Raw genomic sequence first — 22810 nt, forward strand, 5'->3', positions numbered from 1 at the left:
ATAGCATTTTGCATTTTGAGTGGCTTAGCTGGGAATAGAGATGGTCCTACTTTGTTGAGCTAGAAGAAATAAATTTCCATATGGAAAAGTCTAATTATGCTCCTTGAAACCTCTCCTCTACTGTAATTGGTAAGGAAGGGGAAGAAAGAATGTGGGTAGATTTGTCCTTGGAGAAAATGAAGGTGGGGTATACTGCAAGAAGTAGTTTGTGGTCTATCTTACCTCTCAATCTTGTTTCCATTAAGTGGCTGGAATAGAGAATTGGTGCTGGTGGGATGTACTCAGATTTTAAATTCTAAATGCCCTCCTTGACATTGTTGAAGTCATATAAATGGGTTTGGAACCCTGCTTTACTTCTAAAAGCCAGTTTTGCAATGATTGCCGACATCATAGATGCCAGTTGGTAAAAAAAACTCTGACAATCTGGTACCAGAATCATCTGGCCCTTTGGGGCACATCATTAAAAACCTGTTTCAAAACATGCACTTATTCAGTCTCTGCCTTCCCAGCTTTATTGTAGCTCATCTTTTCCCACAGTGACTTTTCTCTAGATATGCTCTCACTTTTATCCTTGCCACTCCAAATCTGAGAATTTCATCACATGTTAACCCAAGTTTAGATTCAGAGGAGACAGTAGAGCCCTCTTATATTTAAGAGAGCTTGTACTTTTCCCTATTAACATCTTTTACCTATATAAAATTCAATTTTTCAACCAGGGATTCTTACTGATTGTAAATGAAGGCTGAACTCTCCAAATGCCACTAGGCAAAAAACTGCCTCTTTCTTTCCCATTTAAAGTAAATGTCCCAAAGCTGGCCGTCGCTCTGTCTCATGAGAAGAAGTGGACTAGAGTCCATTTTGCCTGCTGTAGTTGAAGTCGACTTCATCGAGCTGGGATTCTGTAATGTTTGAGAGTTTCGTGTGTGTCCTCCCAATCTCTTCAAGGGCACAGGCCAGGGAGTCAAGGTCACCATCGTGCTGATGACGAGCTTCCCACAGGTTCAAAATGACAGCAGAAGGGCTACTTTGTGTAGCAAAATAAGATAAATTCCTAGACAGAGTTAAATAAACAAAAAATAATAAGTCAAAATGAAAATAGAAAAGAAGAAATAAAAATCACTATAAGGGAATTAATAATGAATTGTAATGGATATTATCACAAGAGGAGTAGCAAGCTCCACTAAGCCAGGTCTGGGGGCAGTCTAGTTTGTGTTCCAACACTCAACTGAAACTATACTTTGGGATGCTACCAATGACCTTCTTATCCTCCAAGTCTTTTCTTAGTTCTCGCCTTCCTTGAGTTCTTTGTGTGTGTGTATGTGTGTGTGTGTATGTATGTATTTCCCTCTTGACCATCCCCTTGGAAAGCTCTATTTAATTATCTTATGTGATGATGTAACCATTCCTATTTTTCCAAAATATCTGACCTCTCTTTATCTCAACGTTGGTAAACATAAGGGCTGTCAAGATTTTATCTTTGATTTCTTCTTTTTTCCTTCCTCAGTGGGATCATATACTAAACAGGGTAGTGATCAACTCCAAGTGGACAGTGGCTAAATCTGTATCTCCAGCTTTATAGGTTAAAGTGAGCTAGGGATTGTTAAATGACCTTGGAATTGCTCCAATTAGATATCTCTTCAACTCCTCAAACTCAATGCATCATAAATTTATATAATCCCCATGCTTCTAAATTGGCCCCTGCTCTAACTATAACAAGTATCCCAGTGATTACGTCTATCCTTCTAATCTCTCACACTAGGACATTTACTTTTCAGTCTTCCCCTTATGTTGTTTCCTTCTTTGACATACTCATCAGCTTCACCCTTCGTCTTCATTCATACTACTTATATTTATTTTAAGCTGTATCATTTTTACGATGTGAATCATAGCAAAACCCTTATGCCTCCAAACTCTCTAATACACTCTGCATTTTATTTTTTCAGTCATCAGGTATCTATTCTACTTGTTTTCAGTGCCTTCCCACGTCTGGCCTCAACCTGGCTATAGCAATATATATACTTTTAATTAGTCTTCTTTGCCCTTTGAGCCATTAAGGCTGACTTAGTTAATACTTTGCTTCTTGCTTTCATTCAGTCTATTCTGCTCACTAGGAATGCCCACTTCCTCGCTTTATCCTTTGTTTATCAAGATCTGACACCCCTATAATGCCTGGTTCAATTCTCATCTCTTCTTCGCTCAAAATGATTTATTTCTTCTCTGAACTCTTTCTATGCTTGTGCTTAAATTTTCATGTGAGTAAAATGCTTATATTTTTCATGTCTGTGAGCTTTGCCTTCCCAGTGGGTCTCCAGATATCTGAAGGAGAAGGATAATAGCTAATAATTTTCTGATTCTGCAACAGCACTTATCATTATACTATTACAGATGTGTATTCAATATCCATCAACTGAGTAATTGATTGCCATGAGCTTTTTTCAGATGACATGGGATCTTCAATGAAAACAAAGGGTAACCTTTTGGATAATAACTTTGATATGATGAAGACTAAGACAACACAAAGGATTAAAGGTCACAATTTTTCATAGGTACTTCTACAGCAGGCATAGAAATGTCACCTCTGGTAAAATTCTGATGAGTTGAAAGGATTTTCCAGAATGAACCAAGAACTACCTATTTTGGGGATGGTATTACTTTCCATCACCACTCTTAGTATATAATCATTAAGTAGATGCACATAGCGAAGAGCACTTGGAAGAGAAGGCAAGCTTTTAAGGGCACATTACCATTTACAAGCACCACACACACACATACACAACAACTGTGAGTGAATAAAGTGCTATTTTATTCAAAGGTCTTAAGGGACTGTTTAAAGCTAGTCAGTTGCCAAATAACATAAATATCAGGGTACTATATATATTTTTTGTATGTGTGTTTGTGTGTGTGTGAGGAAGATTGGCCCTGAGCTAATGTCTGTTGCCAATATTCCTCTTTTTGCTTGAGAAAGATTGTCACTGAGCTAACATCTCTGTCAATCTTCGTCTATTTTATGTGGGGTGCTGCCACAGCATGGCTTGATGAGCAATGCTAGGTGCACACCCAGGATCCAAACCTGCAAACCCTGGGCAGCTGAAGTGAAGCATGTGAATTTAATGACTATGCCACCAGGCCAGCCCCTACATGTACTTTTCACTACATATGAATCTTTAATTGAGAAAGGGGGAAGGCCAGCTTAAAAATGTTCTCTAGTTTCATTTTCTTTTCTCTTCTTTCCTTCTTCCCTTCTACTCCTGGCCTTGGAATCAAATATAGTTACTTATTTCTATAATATTAGAAGTGGCAAAGCAAACCTTGCTTGGGTAGTTGAAGGGACCCTAGTTTCTTTTATCTAAGAACTTTGTTTAGAATATTACTACTTCTTCTTGGTTGTGTGATATTTGTAAGGAAAGTTGCATTATGTCTCTGAGTCTATAAATAAATTGGTATACCCCAACCAACATTCAGGCAGAACACAGACTGTAGGAACAGCTGAGAAAGAGGCAAACTGAGAGACTGGGTCTGAGTGGACTCTGGGTGGGCTGTGTGACAATCTCTTTCCACGTAATTTATGAGAATACTGACCATGGACATACATTTGTTTCTGGCATGGGTAAATAATTCTTTATGCCCTCCACTGTCATTTCAAAAAGGAAAAATGACAGCAAGCACAACAAGAAAATCAGCACAGATTTCTCATCATTTTATTGAGGGTTTATATTTTGTATATTTGCTATTGAGTAGCAGTGAACTAGTGTCCTGTGGGATTGACTGGAATCCTTGTGACCCTATTAACCCCAAAGTTACACTTTATTCTATACCAAGGGTTGACAAACTATTTCTGCAAAGACCAGACAGTAAATATTTTTGACTTTACGAGCCCCATATGGTCTCTAGAGCAGCAACTCCAACTCTGCCATGATAGTGCAAAAGCAGCCATAGACAACACGTAAGTGAATGAGCATGACTGTGTTCCAATAAAACTTTATTTATACACTGAGACTTGAATGTCATGCAGTTTGCGCATATCACACAATATTATTCTCCTGTTGATTTTTTTTTTACCTGACCATTTAAAAATCCTAGCACCGCTCTAGCTCCTGCCTATAGAAAAGCTGGAAGTGGGACAGATTTGGCCTGTAGCCTATAGTGCTAATCCCTGTGCAATGTTGTCTTATAACCCAAACTAGATTTCCAGAGGTAGTAGTTACTTGAGAGAAGATTAGACTGGACTTTCTGTTTTGTGTTGCATCTGAAAAGAAGCACTGAGAGTGCCAAAGTAGCTCACTCCCCGAGAGCAACATCTCTTGCCTCAAGCACTCTGAGAGCTTTATCCTCCGTAAATGTTTGGGGATCTTTGATATTTCAAGACATGACAGGATGACCTAGGCATGAAAGCACAGTAACACAACTTTAGGAGAGGCATAAAGAATTATGTTTTGGAGGTCGTGATGAATCTTTGTCCCAACAATATTAAAAATATTCATGAATCCCTGGGGGCTGGGAAGGTGTTCTAAGTCCGCCTGCCTAGAGGAAGCAGAGCAGAGTGTAGAATGACTCTTGCCAGCCACTTGGTCCTGAAAAGTCCTGAAAATGTCCTGATTTGTAGAAAAGGCAGCCAGGGCTAAAGAAAGCTAAGTGATCAAAAGAGGCAGAAATATCACTCTTACTTGGCACAGGTCTCTGAACATATTGTAGCAAGTGAAATGTACTCCCCAAAGCATGTTTCAGATTTATTCTCCGAATTTACACAAGCAAACTCAGCATAACACATACAGATCTCAAATTCTCCCTAAGTAGATACATACAGGAGCACATCAGACTTATTAAATATGATACAATCAGCTTTGTGATAAACAGACATCCTACCAAACTGCATTCACCTGTCTACACTAGAAAAATTAATATATAAACGACTCAAAAATCCTAATGCAATAGGCTATTTCTTAAAGATAGCTGAGTTATTTTACTGCTTATACGTGTGCAAATGCATTCTGACTTTTTGGAAATTGGTACACCATTTCGTTATCTCCAGACCACCCTTTTGAAATCATTGTGATTCTAATCTATGTGACCCATTTCTTTTTGTAATAATGCTGGTATGTTTGGATACAGCAGGTAAACCCACACCCAATTTAGGCAACATTGTTAACACTAGAAAATGGAATTCATGGCAATAGTTGATTTTAAGCAATTTCCTGAGTGTCTGAGTTTTTTTTTTTTTTATTTTTGGAACGAGAACATTTCGCAAAAGTGGTAGTCTTGAAATTCAAGTGGCTGCCTCAAAATAAGACTTAAGTTTTCTCTTTCTCTTTGAAAAATGTTTAAAGAAGTGAATGTTTATCATGCTGGTCTTAGGTGCTTCCAAATGCTACTTTTTACATATTGAACTTTGGGGAACATTGTGTCATAGCCCTTTTGAATCCTGGTCGACTGAGGTAATTTTGAAAAATAAGATTTTTTTTTTTTGTGGTGTCATAAAGATGCTGCATACAATGAAGATAATATTATCTACTCTCCGAATTTTAGTAATTTACTTTAGAATCATTCTATGTCTTCAAGTCAATTCATTTGTCCTAAGACCTGTGGACTCGATGACTTTATCTTTTTCTTCAGAACTCTCACTGAGAGAGAAGAGGTAGACTGTAAAAAACACGCTAACACAGCTGAACAAATTTATCCATGTGAATTTCACTGAGTATTAATGGTTTATTAAATTTAACTTTGTTTTGTTGAGCCCACATGCTTTCTATTCACCAGAGTTCCTGGGGGGGTTGTTTTATTACCAGGATTAATTTCATCTTTCTGAGACTTCCCCATCCCGGCCCCCTATCCCCAATTAAAGTCCCGTGCTTTATGAGGAAGCCAGGGCAGAGTTGGGAACATGAAGCTTTACATTAGCGATTTCACTAGCTAGACACAGGCCAACTTATAATGGTGTATATGGGTCAAAAATCGAATTTTTATATAGAAGCCCAGTTTCAAAATACATCTTTAACCTGATGACCATGTTAAACTAATAATGGAAATTGGGTTAGACTTGAGGATTTTTGGAAATTGTTATTGGGCCTTCCATTTTCTTTTTTTGGGCACAAAGAGGAGGGGAGAATTCAGGGACCAGGATAAAATTCTGCCATTTAAGGTATTTATAGACCTTTGCAACACAGGGTTAAATTTATGAAAAAGAAAAGTGACTAGGTGTCCATTCAGTATGAATTTAGAGATTTCACCTTTTCTTTAGTGTACTTGAAAACAGTATTCAAATGCAAATGTCTTAGGGAATAGTAACATGTAAATCCTCAATCAGTTAACAAAGAGATTAGATAACAGTAATGGAGGAAGGCACAGGTCTCTCAGTCTTAGCCCTGGGGAAATGCATAGAAGAGCTACCAAGGGCACATTGAAATTATAGCTGGAGTCTGCGTGTGGCCAATAAGGGACTCCCTTTCATTCTGAATTCCAGATAACAAAGCTTTTATTTTAATTTCTCAGAACCATGCTACCAGGGGACTGACATACATATTAGCAAGCTGTATGCTCTTCTTGTGAGTAAAACTGAAAATAAATTTCCTACTAAAATATGGTAGGGGACCACATTTGAGCTGAGGTGTAACATTCTTCTTTTTTTTTTTCCCCCTCATCTTCTTCTTCCCAAAGTCCCTCAGTACATAGTTGTACATACTAGTTGTACGTCCTTTTGTTTGTGCTATGTGGGATGCCACCTCATGTTGGCCTGATGAGCGGCATCTGAACCAGTGAAACCCTGGGCCATGGAAGAGGAGCACACGAGATTAACCACTCTGCCACGGGGCTGACGTGGCGTAACATTCTTAGCACAGAAGACACCTCATACCAGGTCTGTGCCTTAACTTCAGTGGGAATTTAGGATTTCAGCCACCACCTCTGAGTAGAAGGTAGCACTTGCACCTCTAACATGAGGGCAGCAAGTTTGTGTATATTCTACAAACTGTTGCCATTTACATCTAAGTCAACATTTTTTTTGGCCATTAAAAGCATATTTTAAAAATATCTTCTGAGTAGGTTGGAAGTATAAAAAGTGAAAACTAAGCTAAGCTGCCTATAATAAACTGGGAAACATCATTACAAGAATAGTGTACAATCTTACTGAATAGTACCAAATAGGGAATTGAAACATGGTCATAATGAAACAAATATTAATATCCTTGCTATCATCCTAATTGTCTCATTTAATGAAAGCCTCTTATGTGACCAAAACCAACCCTCTATATGGTTCTTTAAATGCAAATAGAAGAGAAAAGCCATTTATACTGAATAGCAGTAATTGAACAGACTGCAAGCATTTGGCCTGTTCATCAAGCTTTCGTCCCCAAACTTCAGCCTCACTGGGTACTCAGTAAACAGCAAAGCAGCTTTCAGGATAAAGCAAGTCAGTGTTTCGTTTTTCAAGAATAAGCAAAAGATGTGCATCATGATGTAACCTCTGCATATTGCCCCCTGTGCTTTCAAATGAAAGGAAGCTGGTACGGAGACTCAAAGGGAAAGGATACAGGCAGGTGAAAACGGTGAGGTCCACTCCATCTCATCCTAAGAGTGGTACATTAATTCTTCCAGGTCAAATAATTTGGCAATAAAATTCCCCTCATAGTTTTTCTTTTGTCTATTCCTTATCGGGTTCTTGAAAGGGAATAGCAAGGATTCTTCCTTCTTTGGAAAATATTAAAGCCCCGGGGCCTTCAGGACCCTCTGTGAGTTGCCAGATGAGAACAAAGCCCAACGTAGACCCTGTTTTCAATTCTCCAGTTTCATTTCTGACAGGATAAGCCCATGACAATTTCTCATCTTTGGAAATGAAAGGCAATGAAAACTACAAAATCAAATCTCTACTTTTCTTTGCATTGGGATACATCATGGAAAAACAGGCCTCATTTAAATTAATTTCCCTCTTCAATAACATCGAGGCATTTTCAAGAAACCTGACAGTGAAGTAGGATGACCACCATTTGTTCCAAGAGAAAGGATCACAGTGTTAATCCTGAATGAGGAAGGGTGAAATATTTATATCTCTCCCTTTGCAAAATGCTCAATATAAGTTTCAATAAAACCTCAAATAATTGAAAAGAAATAATTAATCACTTAACGGACACTCTAATGAGTTGGGTAAAATCCTTCCTATAATTTCATTTTCTCAAATTATGATAACATTATAGTCAGGCATACTGAAACGTCAGTTTTTTCAGTCTTTTTGAGACAGCACTTGTGAAGGGCATTATTTAGGCTATAGAGGGCTGTTAGCATGTGCTTCTCTTCTGAAAACTACATTAGCTTAAATGAGGGAAACCTATTTCTTCAAAGACTAGCACAAACTCACTCCTTGCCTGGAAGGAACACAACGCCTCTTGTCACCACTTGCTAGAGCTTACAGTTGGGAGCAAGACTTTGGTTCTCTTGGAGGAACATAAAAAGTTGCTTTTCCATATTGCCTTTAGGATGGAAAGCTGCCAGTTACAAAGACTATACAGCTTGTTCATGGCTAAGCTTGGCCCAGGGCTATCTGTTTTAGCTTCGCATTAGTGGGAAGTTTCATGAGTCTTTGACATAAGAGGAAGGAACCCCCACAATCACCACTTTGCTGTGTTAGGACCTCTGGATTCACTCTAAGCGCTCTTCAAATTTCAGACCCTGCCTAAGTCCATTGGGTCAGAACCAGAAAATGTGATTTGGGGTTCATCCTATTTTGCCTCCAAGGACACTAACATAATGCTATCTCCCTATGCGTTAATTCTCCTTAGGAGAATCATGAAGATTGTTTTTTGGGAATGGCAGCCTCACATCCATTTTTATGTTTAAAGATGAGGATGTGTCTTCTAGTCTCTAGCCTGCAGAACCAAGAAAGTTTAGTTTTGTGTAATCACAGTAAATCCCCAAACACAGGAATGAACGTACCTAGTCTCAGTGATCACTGAGTGGCCATCCTTAGTGGTCTGCTTGTGATGCAGGCATTCTGTATGTATTTTGTGTTCATCTTCTTCCCTCTCTTTCCTCCTCCCTTCTTCCTTCACCCCAAAAGAAAGCTGGCACTGAGACTGTTCCACTTCTAGTGAATTCTCAACAGTTATTCAGAGATAGATTAACAAGCTGCCTTGCGACCTTCCTCTGTCCTTTCCCACTGCCCTCTGGCCATTTCATTGTTCCTGTGCATCCAATTAAGAGGGTGGACAGAAGGAATGACAGGATATGACCTCAACATGAGAAGATTCTGCTTCTCATTAGAGGTTCTGTTAGAAAATTTGATGGAAAAACAAGTTATTATAGCACTGCTTATCAGCCATGAAGTTTGAAGAATTTCATTTGTTCATGATTCCTCCACCATCACCCACAAACACCAACATCTGAAATATGTTTGAACTATTTTAACCAGCTGACCAATAAGAAATACGTTCCTCTGACAGTGCTTACAAATTTTCAAACAAATATATGATTATGAAAAAACTGTTAATAAGCTGTAATTTATCTGTTACTTTCCATCTTGGAATCCTTTCTTTCATTTCAGCTGCTTCCCCTCTATTTATCCTCCCATATCTCATGCACTTTATGCAGCATCTGTTCCCATAGCAGCTTGGTCAAGCTGGCTACATTTCCACAAGGTTTCTGGAATATGAAAATCATGAGGCCTTAAAGAAGAATGAGCTAATAGTAGAATTTCAGGTACTGCCTAAGACCTGAAAGAAAAGACAGGAACCCTCCATAATGTCAGTCATGTAACCTGTTTTCTTTTGAGACAAACTTTCAAAAATCCTTTGATGCTGTTCACATCGATTCTATTTATTAGAAAGCGAGTTTTTAAGTTCAAGTATACTATCCAATGAAAAAGATCATGTTATCCAATCAAGAAAAATTTATTGAACTTCTCCTAAAAGTAGATGGCCCTATCTAGGTGTTTTAACTGTAATCAAAAAATTAAAAAGTGTCATAAAAATATAAAATGCTATGGGGCCAGCCCAGTGGTGCAGCGGTTAAGTTCGCATGTTCCACTTTGGTGGCCCACCGTTTGCTGGTTTAGATCCCGGGTGTGGACCTATGCACCACTTGTCAAGCCATGCTGTGGCAGGCATCCCACATATAAAGCAGAGGAAAATGGGCATGGATGTTAACTCAGGGCCAATCTTCCTCAGCAAAAAAGAGGAGGATTGGCAGCATATGTTAGCTAAGGGCTAACCTTCCTCAAAAAAATTAATTAATTAATTAATTAAAAAGCAAAATAAGATGCTATGGAAGTTTACATGTGGAAGAATACTTCTGGCTGAAGCAGTTAGTTTCTAATATTATTTAATTTATTTAGTCCTCAGCAATGTTCCCTACCAACTACTCCTATGCAATCAATTCTTTATTTCTCAGCCCTACCCACCTACCAGTCACTTGTGGCCGAGAGCATTGAAGTGGAGAGTTATTGTAGCTGAATTTATAGAATAAATGTGCAATCTCAGCTTTAAAATACTGCAAGTATGGACTCTGAGTAACAGTCACAATTTGCGCACAGAATCTATAATTGCAACTGTTATCTATGACATTCTTTGCTAGGCTGCGTAGCTTATTTAGCATGATCCACATGCTGGGCAAGTTGCAAGGCCACCTGTATTGCTGCCTCAGAACACACATCACTGACATTTCTCCTATTCTCATCAATTGCTAAGCCTTTAACTTTATATTCTACGTCTTTTCTCTCCTATTCAGACCTAAGAAGAAATTTGCTTGGCAAAAAGGCAGATTATCATCAGTGATATTTGCATTTACCAAAAGGAGGGTTAGAGAGATTTTTCACTGGCAACAAAATTAAAACAAACGTTTCCCTCCACTCCCTTTGAAAACTCTTCCTTTGTGATTTAAGAGCTGTTGCTTTGCTAGCTTTTAACACTTTTAGAAACTGAAAGGAGGGAAGAGTCAGGTAAATGTGCTGTCACAAGATCAAGGTAGGTGAATTCTCTCCTAGAAAGATGGACTGTATGCCTTGTGATCCCAGAGATGATAACTCAAGCTGTGGAGCAGCTTTCTTACCCAATAATGTTGGCATATTCACAACATCAGATTTCTGTGTTTTAACACACATTGGAGGTCAGTTCCATATTATGGTATTTGTAACCATAAGAGACCCAGACCTGTGATTTGGGATGACACAATAGGAAGTTGTGACAAATTACATCTGAAAATTCCCTTCATCTCTGTCACATGTGTTTCTTCCCATGTGGGAGAAGATATATTTTTTGCTATAGTAATGAGAACATAAAAGGTACCTGACAATTTTTTCAAAATGGGAATGAGAATTAGCTAACCTGGTATGAGGTGGTTTTCAGTAGTCTTTCTTCTATTCTGATTCTCTGAATATCTTGGTGGCCATCTCTGCTGGAAGCACACCAGCCTGCAGAAAAAGACCTTATCCTGTGTCCCTTCCTCTCAAAGTCTTGGATGCAGAGCTGGATGAGAAGATTCAGCTCCAGATGTTACTCTGACTGAAGCAACAGATCCTATGGAAGTTCTACTAAAACAGGGCAGAATCATCTAAATGAGGGGTCAGCAAACTATGTATTGTAGGCCAAATATGGATTGTTGCCTGTTTCTGTAAATACGGTTTATTGGAACATATTGCCTATTTATGTATTTTCTCTGGCTGCTTTCACACTACAGAAGCAGAGCTGAATAGCTGCTGAGTAGCTGCAACAGATACCATATGGCCGAAACTAGTTACTACCTGGTTCTTTAATAGAAAAAACTTTGCTTATTCCTAATTTAAATCATTTTTATTCCACAGTTAGACAACTTTTGGAGAGTTAAGGTAGAGAATAAAAAGGAAGGAAGAAAATGCCTTTCACTGAAGTTGAACATGTTAGCTCCATAAGGTTTAAAGATACAAGTAGATGACATGCATTCACACTATTCTAATTTGCTATCAATTGTGAAAATTTCAAAGAGTAAAATTTACTGAAAATAGACATTTTCAGGACACTGTTTGAAGCTTTCAATAGAGTAGGTTGTTTGAATTTCTTATGTCAAGGAAATTTAGGCTTTCCTGGACAAGAGGTCTGAGTCTTAGGGAGAAACAAAATCAAGGAAACAAACAGCGCACCAAGTGCTGGCGTTCTATGACCCAGGACCCTGGAGGGGGCAGTGTGCTCCCGTGTGGCTTATTGCTTACTGCTCATTAGAGCCCGCACACAAAAGGTGGTTAACCTTAACCTCCCAGTTTGAGATGCATTTTCCCTACCATGTAAGGTCAGAAACTGATGACGATCGTAGGAGATGATCACTGAAGTTCTTACATATACTTTCAATGGAGAATCAAATGGAATAAGGTGGGAACACACACATACTCATTCAGCAAATTAATGACTGCATCCATGGTACATAGAGATTTTATGGCAATTATTTTCTTGTAAATAGTTAATTATAAATCATAAATTCTTATAGCCAGAATGGATTAGAGAGTTAATGTAGTTTGAATTCTATGAATCGCATTTGTGAAAAAAGAAACACAGGGATGGCAAGTGATGCGTTGAGGCAGACTGGTATCGGTTGTAGAACCAGAGATGCCTTGCAGATCTTTCAAGTCCTTGCCCATTGCTCTTTTTCTTTTTTTTTTTTTAAGCAGATTCTGTTCTTTTGGTTAGTTTTCCATTCTTGTTCCCATATTGCTCAGAAAGTGACCTTGACATAGTCATGGCGTTCATGGATTTATAAACAAGATACCTCATCCTTTGCCAAAGTTGCTGGGAGATAGTAAACATGATTTTTTTTTCCTGTACATTCGTACATTTTTGTACTCTTTCATTTTCAATATATGCCTTTTCAAGAGTGTATCTATTCTTTTCAGGCCTGTCTGTCTCTGTAAATTCCTTTTTCTCTTGCAGCAATGCCTCCTTCTCTTGATTTTCCTCTCTGAGCCTGACTGCTTTCTTGTTGGGCTTTTCGTGCTTGGATTCTGAATCCCTTTTGAAACAGAGAGCAGCATTCTATCCTTTCTTGGCAGACATCTACCTCCCTTTCAGAAAAGAAAGAGTCAGGTAGGATGTCTGTGAAAATAAAGAACAAAAAATGGAAATGACAGAGCAAGACACACAGTAAGAAAATAAGGCTTTGCTCAAAAGTACCAAAGGAAAAGGAAATAAAATGATTCTGGCAAAACTTCTTCTCTTTTCTCTTCATTCTGGGGCATGCGGGTGGGTTAGGGAGAGAGGAGAGGAGAGACTATTTGTCAATGCCTTCTCCCTGCTGGTTATCCCTCAAGCTGAGCCAGAACCTGCCTGCTCCATCAGTGTTACTCTGGATAGCATCAGGCCTGCTTTCTTCATCTAAAGTAATAAAACCCATTATGAGTCTCTCTATTCTACTCTCAACTCAACCACAATGTTAGCACAGAAACGAGTGGTGTGTGTTTAAGCAGCAGATTCGTTCATGATGCCTACTCTAATGCCCTCTGCTTTCAGACCTGAGAGTTATCCTCAAACTTCCTTTCTTTATATGGAGGCACGCACTTTTGCAGGCTGAGAAAACACATTAAGGGTTAAATAATGCTTAAGTCTACCCAAAGGTAGGGAGGAGGTGTAAGAAACTTGCTTCTCTGTTTCTGTGTCACTGGCTCAAGACTGTCCTGGGATCCCTCACAAGAACCAAGGTGACATCTTCTAACCCCCATTTGGGTGGCCTGATCAGCAAACCTAGAGAGGGGGCCAAGATCAAAGTAGAGCTTTTCCATAAGGCAGAATGGGGTGGCAGGAAATGCCACACACAGTGCCATTTTCTTGCTCTTTTCCCGCTTACCTAGCTGGACCTCACATGAAATAGAGCCAGAGGAATCCATAAAGCTGTCAGGGCCTGGAAACCACATGGATACGCCCAACCCAAGTTATTTTTCAAAGACTAAAAGAGTCAAATCATCTTTCAGAAGTTGCCCCCAATTACCTGTTGATGCTGTTTTTCTGTGCTAACATCTGCCAGTCCTTGCCTTTGGCGTTGGGGGTATCAAATGTAGCACAAATTCGCTGTCTGATGGAGTATGGAATTTTGAAGGCTTTTGGGCCAGTCTGTGCAGGGAAAGTGCTGTCCTCTTGTGCAAAGAAAGTGATAGTTTCTCTTTCACTCTGTAAACAAAATAAGGAAAGCATGATCAGATCCTAGTGAAAGCATTACTGATCAACCCTTTTATTTTTCAAGAAAATCTGTGTTAACATACATGCACAAAATGCTTGCTTGTTGTGATGGACTCAATAAAATATATTGACAAGTTTCCCTCTCTTCTAAAATAGTAAACAACTTCTCTAGTAGCCAAGTAAATCGTGTACTAGGGATTTAAAACAGCCTCTTTCACTCAGGGGAGCCACAATTGTCAGCTTCTTACATCCAAGGAGAAGTCAGGTGAGAGCAGAATTAGACCTTGATTTTTTTAACATTCAGGAATAAATCTTGAATCAGTAGGAAGAAGCTACCAAATGACATATTTCAGGTCAGTGTAAGGAAAGACCCTCTTATAGAGCTAACCAAAGATGAATGGGCTGATCAAAGGAGGCTGGCTGGGAAGCCATTTGTTAGGAGAGCTATAAAAGGCAACTGATCCCATATTGATCATCTTAAAGTTTGTGTTTCCCCTAGTCCTAAAGTTGTGTGATTCTATAATAAATATTTTGGTCTTGTTTCAGAATTAAATTGCTCTGGTAAAATATGAGCCAGTGATGAGATCTAGACCAGCCTGGGGAGTGGTGCAGGCTGGAAAGCTTCTGCCTGCTGTGTGCCCACTCTGCTTCTGATTTAGAGCTGTCCAATGAGAACGTGTTATTCCAGTACCTCACAGCAATTAGATCACCAGATCCAACATGAAATCACACGAAAATTGTGTGCGGTTGCTGATGAGTGTGAGTGGTTGCTGGTAAGTCTATGTGGACAAATGGAATTTTAAGGCCTGGAAAGTATTTGAATCACTCCCAGGATTATGATACATTACATGATGAAATAGATTCTGCAGATGTAATTAAGGTCGTTAATCGGTTGACTATGAATTGACCAAGGGAAAGATTTTCCTGGGTGGGCTTGACCTAATCAAGTGGCCCTTACAAGAAAGAAGAGGCAACTCTTATCTGGAGGTATCTATCCTGCTGGTCTGGAAGAAAGCCAACAGCCATGTTGTGACTGCCTACAGGGGAAGACATGTGGCTAGACCTGACAGTGGCCCCTGTTCAACAGCCAACAAGAGAATGGGGACTTCAGTCCTATAGCTGCAGGGACAGAATTCTGTCAACAATCCAAATAAGCTTGGAAAATGACTCTGAGCTCCAAATGAGAACTCTGAGCTCCAGGTGTCCCTGGCCACCCCCATTTGATTTAGCCTGTGAGATCCTGATCAGAGAACCCACGTATGCCATGAGTGGACTTCTGATCTACAAAAATTGTGAGACAATAAATGAGTGTCATTTTATGCTACTAAATTTGTGTTAATTTGTTAGGTAGCAAAGGAAAATTAATACAAACGGAAATAAAAACATCAAATGTGAGATCAAGTTTAGGGACTAGTTAGGATTGTTTAAACCTCAAGAAGACATCTTGCGTGTTAGGAACATGTCATGCTGTGCCAAACTTTAAGTACATGCCCTTCCTGAACTGCCCTGTGTTCCTGCCCTGATGCTTTTTCTGATCTTTACACATCTTCCTGCCGTGGGCCCCACAGCCATGGTGGTCCTTCTTGGCTAGTGCCTGGCCTCACACAGCTGTAAACCTTCAGACTCAGTGAGTCTTATATCTTCAAAAATCAATTAACTAAGGAAACTGGTTCATGCAGAGACCTCATTAATGACTGCTAATGTGTTTTGGCTTTCTGTAACCATTTAACACAGTTACTTTTGAGGTCTGTATTTGGAAACACAATGTCTTAACCTGGCATTTCTAAAAAGAGATCTCAAGATGCTCCAAGAAAGAGCAGTCCCATGGTAAGACATATTTGAGAAATGCTGTATATTATAACTTCTTGGAAATTCAAAGTGCACGTTATCATATTAAATAGATTCTATTTACTGGTTTTCGCTCTATTCCTGGAACATTATAGAACAGTGCTCACCAAAATTCTTCCAGTATTTGAGGTTATCATGGAGTAATAGAAAAAGCATGGTTTTCAGAGTCAGAAAGACCTTGCTTTGGAGTATGAGTTTATCATTTCTCAGCCTTCATTTCCTAACCAGTCTTTTGGCTTTTTTTTTATAGACTCCACAGAGGTTATGAAATTTGGTAAAAGTCACCCAAGTGGTTTGTGAAGTAGCAGAAACTGGAATTCTGATATCCTAATACCTATACCAGGACTCATTTCACTGTGCTGCCCTGCTTCAACACAAGTATCAAAGATCCGCAGAGCAGGGTGTTTAAGGATCATGTTCTCTGAGTGATATTAGCATTATGCTTCAGGAATTAATTGTAGGAAGGGCTTCATGGAGGGGTCATGGGAGGCTATTGATTTACTAGAAATTGAGTAGATAGTGGTTATTTCAGGCAGAGTGGACAATTCTTTTCTGATATATTGGATGGTTATAAAATAAACCAACTCAGTCTTCTTACTGCATAAAATAGGCTATAAGATACGTCGTTTTTTATCATGGTTTGCAAAATTTCTTCTAGCCTTTAAAAATGCAAATTAAGTAAGAATAGTTTCCTTAAATATTTCCTGACTCAAAGCAGGATAATGTCCTTAAAAAGGATGGTAGAAATGAGAGAGAAAAAAAGGAACTCTATGCAAGATAACAGGGTAGTTGTCATTGTAAAATGGCACCAAAGGGTGTCAACTTGAGCAAAAGTGGCTTGCCAATGAAACTGAGACCACTGAAAGTATCCTCGTCAGGAATTACAGTAGACAGAGAATTGGCTTCTGGAAGCCCTCATGGCATCTATGAATTGACTAATTTGACCAGGTTCTGTCTTTGCTGTTTGCAGAAGAAAGACCATCTTGATATATAACATCTTCAGAAAAAGGTGGACAGAGTTGTATGACTTTGAAGGTGAATAAAATGTCATAAGAGACTGACTCTAAAAATAAGTATATTTTCTATTTACTACACTTTAGTAAGCGGGCCTCTATTTCCCTCATAAAGTTCCCAAATTTAAATATTTTCCATGCATAAGGATGACACTTTATGTAACATTTATGATGCATTCTAAAAGACATCTGGGCCAAGTAATAAGAATCCTGTAGATACACCACATTTTCGGATTGTTTAAATTAAATATGCAGAAGAACAGTAGATTTTCATGCTCTGCACATCTGAGATAAGCAGCTGCTACCTGGTTAGTTTAGGAGCTGTAAATCAGTGAGAAATTCCAAATATTCTGTCTATTTTGTAACAGACAAATCATCCCCCAACTTGACCACTTTTTGAAGAAAGATAAGAGGATTGCTTAAAGGAAAAATTGTAACATGCAAGATTCTCATTTAATTCATTCCAACAAAAATTAGATTCTTCAACAATACTACATTAATGAGGAATGATGAAATAAATTACTTGGAGATTCTTCCCTTCTCTTCAATATTAGCAAAGTTATTTTGCTTCAGTCCATGATTTTTAGATTGACGATACTGTTATTTTATAGAGTATCAATTGGCAATAATTGCTGGGTAATTCAGTTGGTTTAAATTTAAAGGGAACCAACTTACTTCTAAAGATTGACATACTAATGGCCACAGGACAGAACACACATATTTGAAAAATCATCGAGATAAGAAACATGAACAGATATGATGGATGCGAGGTTGAACATAACCAAATGCCTTCAATGAGGAAGATCACAGCAGTGATTTAGATATTTAAAACCAATATTATTTTTTATATATATATATATATAATATACATACATATGTATGTCTTTTACCTCTCATGGTTCCATTGTTAAATTTATGTAATAGTGACACTAAGACAGTCCATTAAAGCCAGGTAGGGAGTAGGAACTCTCAGTCTGAAAACGCAGAGAATTTTTTTGGGATGTGGTGGAGGTGGAGATATTAAAAAAAGATATTTGAAAGACATCAATCAAAAGCTTCAAGAGTTTTAGTTCTTTATTGTTATTTTATTTTTAATCAATGAAACCCTATTATTAACTTATTAAAACCACCTAATGCAGACTCTTCCAGCCTAGTGGCCATGAAGTATGATGCACTTTACTAATTGCTCTATTATCCCTAACTCACTCATTAATATGGTCTCTTGTCTAAAATCTATCCTGCCTCCTTCCCAGGTTATCCCAGTTTCCCAGCATTTTCTGTTTCTTCACTTTTTCTTGAACCATCTCCCCTGAAAATCAAGTCATTTTTAGGGAGAAGAGGATTTTTGTTCACCAGATGTATGCTTTTCCCAGGAGTGAGACAGTCTCAGGGTTGGAAGGACGTTGAGTGATCATTCAATTGAGACATCCCTTTGCAAGAAGAGCTACATGAAGGAAATCTCTTCTATTCTTGAAGATCTAGAGAATGAGCGTTTATTCTAGCCAATCACATCTCATCCTTCTGCAGTCTTGAGGAAGAACTCCCCAATTTTCATAGACTTTCAAAATCAAAGACAAAATTGCTAGTGCTGAGTTCATCACTAGTCCCTAAGCCCCCAAGCAGAAGGCTTATATTATGGACAAGGCCTACAATTAGGACTGATAAATTAGACCTCCTTGACTGTGATCCTGAGGTAGTATAGTATGGAAATCCAGACTTTGATCTTGAAGTCAGATATCTCAGTGGGAAACTCTGACTACCCATCTTATTAGCTCTATGATCTTGGACAAGAACATTGACCTCTTTGAACTGTTATATCATGTAAAATTATGATAGTATAACACTAATCCACAGAGTTGTGATGGTTATATGTGAAAGCACATGAAATGGTACCTGAAATACAGTGGTTTTCAAAAATTATTTTCTTCTGACATAGAAAATGGTAACAAATCAGATTTGCCTAAGAAATACAGTTTATTACAAAGAGATGGAGATGCACTGGGTCAAATTCCAGGAGTAACACTTTAAGCAATTAATAAAATGATCCTTACAGGATTAAAAGGGTTAATAAAGCTTCTAAAATGCAGTTGGCTCCAAATTGGATGACTGTAGCCCAACATTGAATATCTAAATATTATTCTGATACTTGCCTCCTTTTATCAAGAGATACTGTGATGTCATCTTCTTAAGGCATTTCAAAGTGATTGTAAACTTTGTGAAGCATTAGAAAAGGAATTGGAGAGTAAAGGATAAGATTATGTTTATTAACTCATTTTCCTTCTACGCAATTCAAGAATTTATGTAAGCAAGAGGCAAAGGTACCGGGATGTATCAACTCTGTCACATTCCTCTTACAGAAGTATCCTATAACAGCAGAAGTATGATCCTCAATATCTGAGCACCTTAAAATACAAAAACTTTTGAAAGCTGGAATTCTTTTGACCTGTTAACGGATATTTGGGGCAATTTGCATCAGAGGCGTCTTCATGTTCTGTCTTTTCATGCTGTCTTTGGAATACCAGCTCTTTTTGGATTTTCCTTTTGTTTTTATTTTAAAACTTTCTTAAATTTTTATTTTACTTTGAAATGTATTGTGTTAAATATGCCATGACTGTTCAAGAAAGAGACTCTAAAAATATGCTTCCCTAGGTTTCTGGATCTACCTCCCCCATCAAAACTACCTTAGCGCATAATGCTAATTGGCAATAATGAGGGCAAATACTGTATAAACATGTCAGTTAAGACAGCTATCAATTTTGAGGCACAATCCTTTGGAAAGCCATCCACTCTTTAGAAAAACTATTTGGGGAATTAACAATACTCATTTTGCATAAACAATGAATTGAAATGAGAATGGAGGGAAGTGATAATGCTATAAGGCTGCAAGTTTTCAAAGAAAAAAAACCCTGAAGTTGAGTTGCATGGATACAAAATGTGTTAAACCTTCTGCCAAGCCAGAAAGAATAAATATATATTGTTTATATATTTATACATAAATATGTGCATATGTATGTGTGTGTATATGCATATAGTCTCTTGTCTAGAATGTATCGTGTCTTATTCCCAGGTAATACATATATACATACACACACATATATATTCTACAGGTGAATGATAAAATATGTGTTTTTCTAATCTAGCCAGGGATTACCACAGAATTACTAACCAAAAGCATCACATGTCCCACTGATTCTACTCCTCAGCTACTCTCTTCCTCTTACCTCAAATAACCATTCAGGAGGGAATGCCACTGTCAATTCTATAAGCTCAAATACAGAACCCTGAAGTCATTCAGTGGTTTAGGGCAAATCAGAGCCATGGCAGAGATCAGGTGTCTTTTTGCAAAAGTTCTCAAGTGCATTCTCCTTTGACACCCATTCTAACTCTGCCCTTCAATAGTGATATGACCTGGGACAAGGTCATTTTCCTTTTTCCAATTCCATTTCCTTACATGTGGAATGAGATTAATATCTACTCTATCTTATGTTATTGTATAGACAAATCTAGGTTTAATGGAAATGGGGATGTGCAGAATGCTGGGTCTGGATGGTATGAGAAATTGTAAGACAAAAAGGAGCCAAGGTCCTGAATATGAAATAACATGTACGAGCAACTGACTTCTGGAAAACTAGTCTGAAGGAGAAGAAACACAGCCCAATGGTGACCTTGTGTCTCTTTACGATATGTGTCTCAATTGTATCATCAGCCAGTAATAAATCTCAGCTGATATTGCAAGCCTACAAGGGACTAGTAGATTGTGATTTTGTGTATAAAAAGCCCTGTACCAGTTCCTTCCTCAAAGTTCTGTCCACAGAGCCAAAACTCTGATGGGTTGAGTTCCTCTGCCCAATGATAAGCTGAATACAATCTTCATGCTGAGAAAAGTTTATTTTCCTTTATCAATAATGAGGATTAAGAGTTAGTGCCTTTTGAAGCTGTTTCAGAACTTGTATAGCACGACTGAGATAGGTATACTGTTCTTCTTATCCTTTAGAAACAGGGTCAAGCGGCCCATGGACAAAGGACTCACCTCTAGGATTGATGTCTGCACTTGGAGGATCTGTTCATGGCCTTTGAGCTGCCGGATGCAGATTTTGCAGGACAGCTGGGTGGTGGTGGGCGTGTAGCGCTCCAGGGAGAAGGCACAGTGCAGGGGCTGCCGGTTACTGCACCACACGCGGGAGAATGGGACTTCCTGCAGGGCAGACGGGGGAGAGAAGAGGGGTATGGTGTGCAGAGCCCAGCTGAGATGAGCAAAGAACACGAGAGACTGAATAGCAATTATGATGACGATGACGATGATCGCAGCAGAGATAACTGCCTAAGTGATGTTGGTGGAATTGTTGTAGAAATAATGTTCCAGCATTATGCCAAGCAGCACAAACATAATTAATGTCAATTCCTGTTGATAATATTTGAATTCCAAAACCACAATGCGAGAGCTCAGATTTCACTTGGTGACACACACAATTAGAAAGAATACTATCAAAAATTAATCATCATGTTTTCCCACTAAAAAAATATTCTTTAGAAGACTCCTATGGTCCATCCTTCTACCTAAGCCTGAGTATCTTCTCACTTAAATGAAAATTATGCTAAAGAACTGACTAACCAGAACTTATCCTCAGACCACAAACTCATGCAGGATTGGATAAACAGAACACAATATTGCTAACGTATCCAGCATAAAAATATTATTGCAAAATCACATATATATACATGCATCCCAGAAAGAGACACAAACACACGGGGCCTCCCCAGTGTAGTCTAGTTTGCCAACTCCTTATTCATTTAATTCATCCATTCCACAATTACGTGTATGGTGCCTGCTAATGACCAGACACTGTACCAGATAAACAGTAAGAAAAATAAGAAATTAGGTTTGGTCCCCACTCTCAAGGGACTTACAGACAATTGAGTGGCAAAAGTAATTTTTACCGAATGAGGGGGGGAAATTATAAGATCTTTACAGATCACCCTTTTCCTCAATACTAGCCATGCTTGGCACGAATTGGACTGTGCTCAGGCACATGGCTTTACAATCATGTGAAGCAGAGGTCAGTCATTGATATTCTTTCATCTACTAAAAAGTCTCTGCTTCCTACTCAAATCAGGCTGGGGTCCTTGGCAATGGCCATGTATACCCAACCTGTAGTAACCTTCATCCTCACTTTTTTCTCCTTTTTACATCTCATTAATGTGCTCTTATACCTGTTGGTATAAACATAATTTTCTCCAGTACTAAGAACGAAGGGTGGCAAAAGATGTATCAAGTCTGGAAGTTTGATACTCTGAAGTGTGACTGGTGATGAAGCCAGCACGTGTTGTAAGCCCAAGGGCCGTGATTAAAGTTCAGTCTAGTCACTTTGAGGAACTATAAGATACCTAGATATTCCTGAGCATGCTTGTTTGTCTCCTAAATTTCTCTATAGGAAGTCTCACAGATCCTGATTTTGGATCCTTCCTGAGAAGACCAACCAGGAGGGATAGATTTTAGATTGTTGCACCCTTGAAGAGAGGAGAGCCAGCTTTAGGGAGTACGAGAGAACAAAAGCATTAACCTCTACCACACATCCCAGCAATGCACGTGAGAGCTTTGTGTTTTTGTTTTAGGTGTTTGTTCTTAATCCTGAATCAAGGGAAAGGCAGTGAACCTTTGTCTCAAGAGGTAGAGACAAGGACTCAGAGAAGTCTATATGTGTGACACTTGCAGCATATTTCATTGACTTTATTCCTGTGCAAATTGTGGGCCATTAGTATACCACACTATCTTTGCCATTCTCAGGTCTCCCCAAATGACAGGCGCTGGAAGTCTGAAAACTACATTTCACAGAC

The 22810-nt window shown here is 38.6% G+C and overlaps 1 protein-coding gene across 1 annotated transcript in view; it reads right to left on the reverse strand.

Moving 5' to 3' along the window:
• Window positions 1-401: 401 nt before the first annotated feature.
• The window catches only part of UNC5D (unc-5 netrin receptor D), a 488465-nt gene continuing 466056 nt past the window's right edge, over window positions 402-22810 (reverse strand). Inside the window, exons 16-18 of the mRNA XM_046648689.1 lie at window positions 21006-21170; window positions 13927-14105; window positions 402-1051 (exon numbers count right to left, since the gene is read on the reverse strand). Coding sequence (XP_046504645.1) covers window positions 847-1051; window positions 13927-14105; window positions 21006-21170 — 549 coding nt within the window. The 3' untranslated portion in view covers window positions 402-846. The remainder of the gene's footprint in view (window positions 1052-13926; window positions 14106-21005; window positions 21171-22810) is intronic.

This window comes from Equus quagga, chromosome 22 (assembly GCF_021613505.1).
Source record: "Equus quagga isolate Etosha38 chromosome 22, UCLA_HA_Equagga_1.0, whole genome shotgun sequence".
Classification (NCBI taxonomy): Eukaryota; Metazoa; Chordata; class Mammalia; order Perissodactyla; family Equidae; genus Equus; species Equus quagga.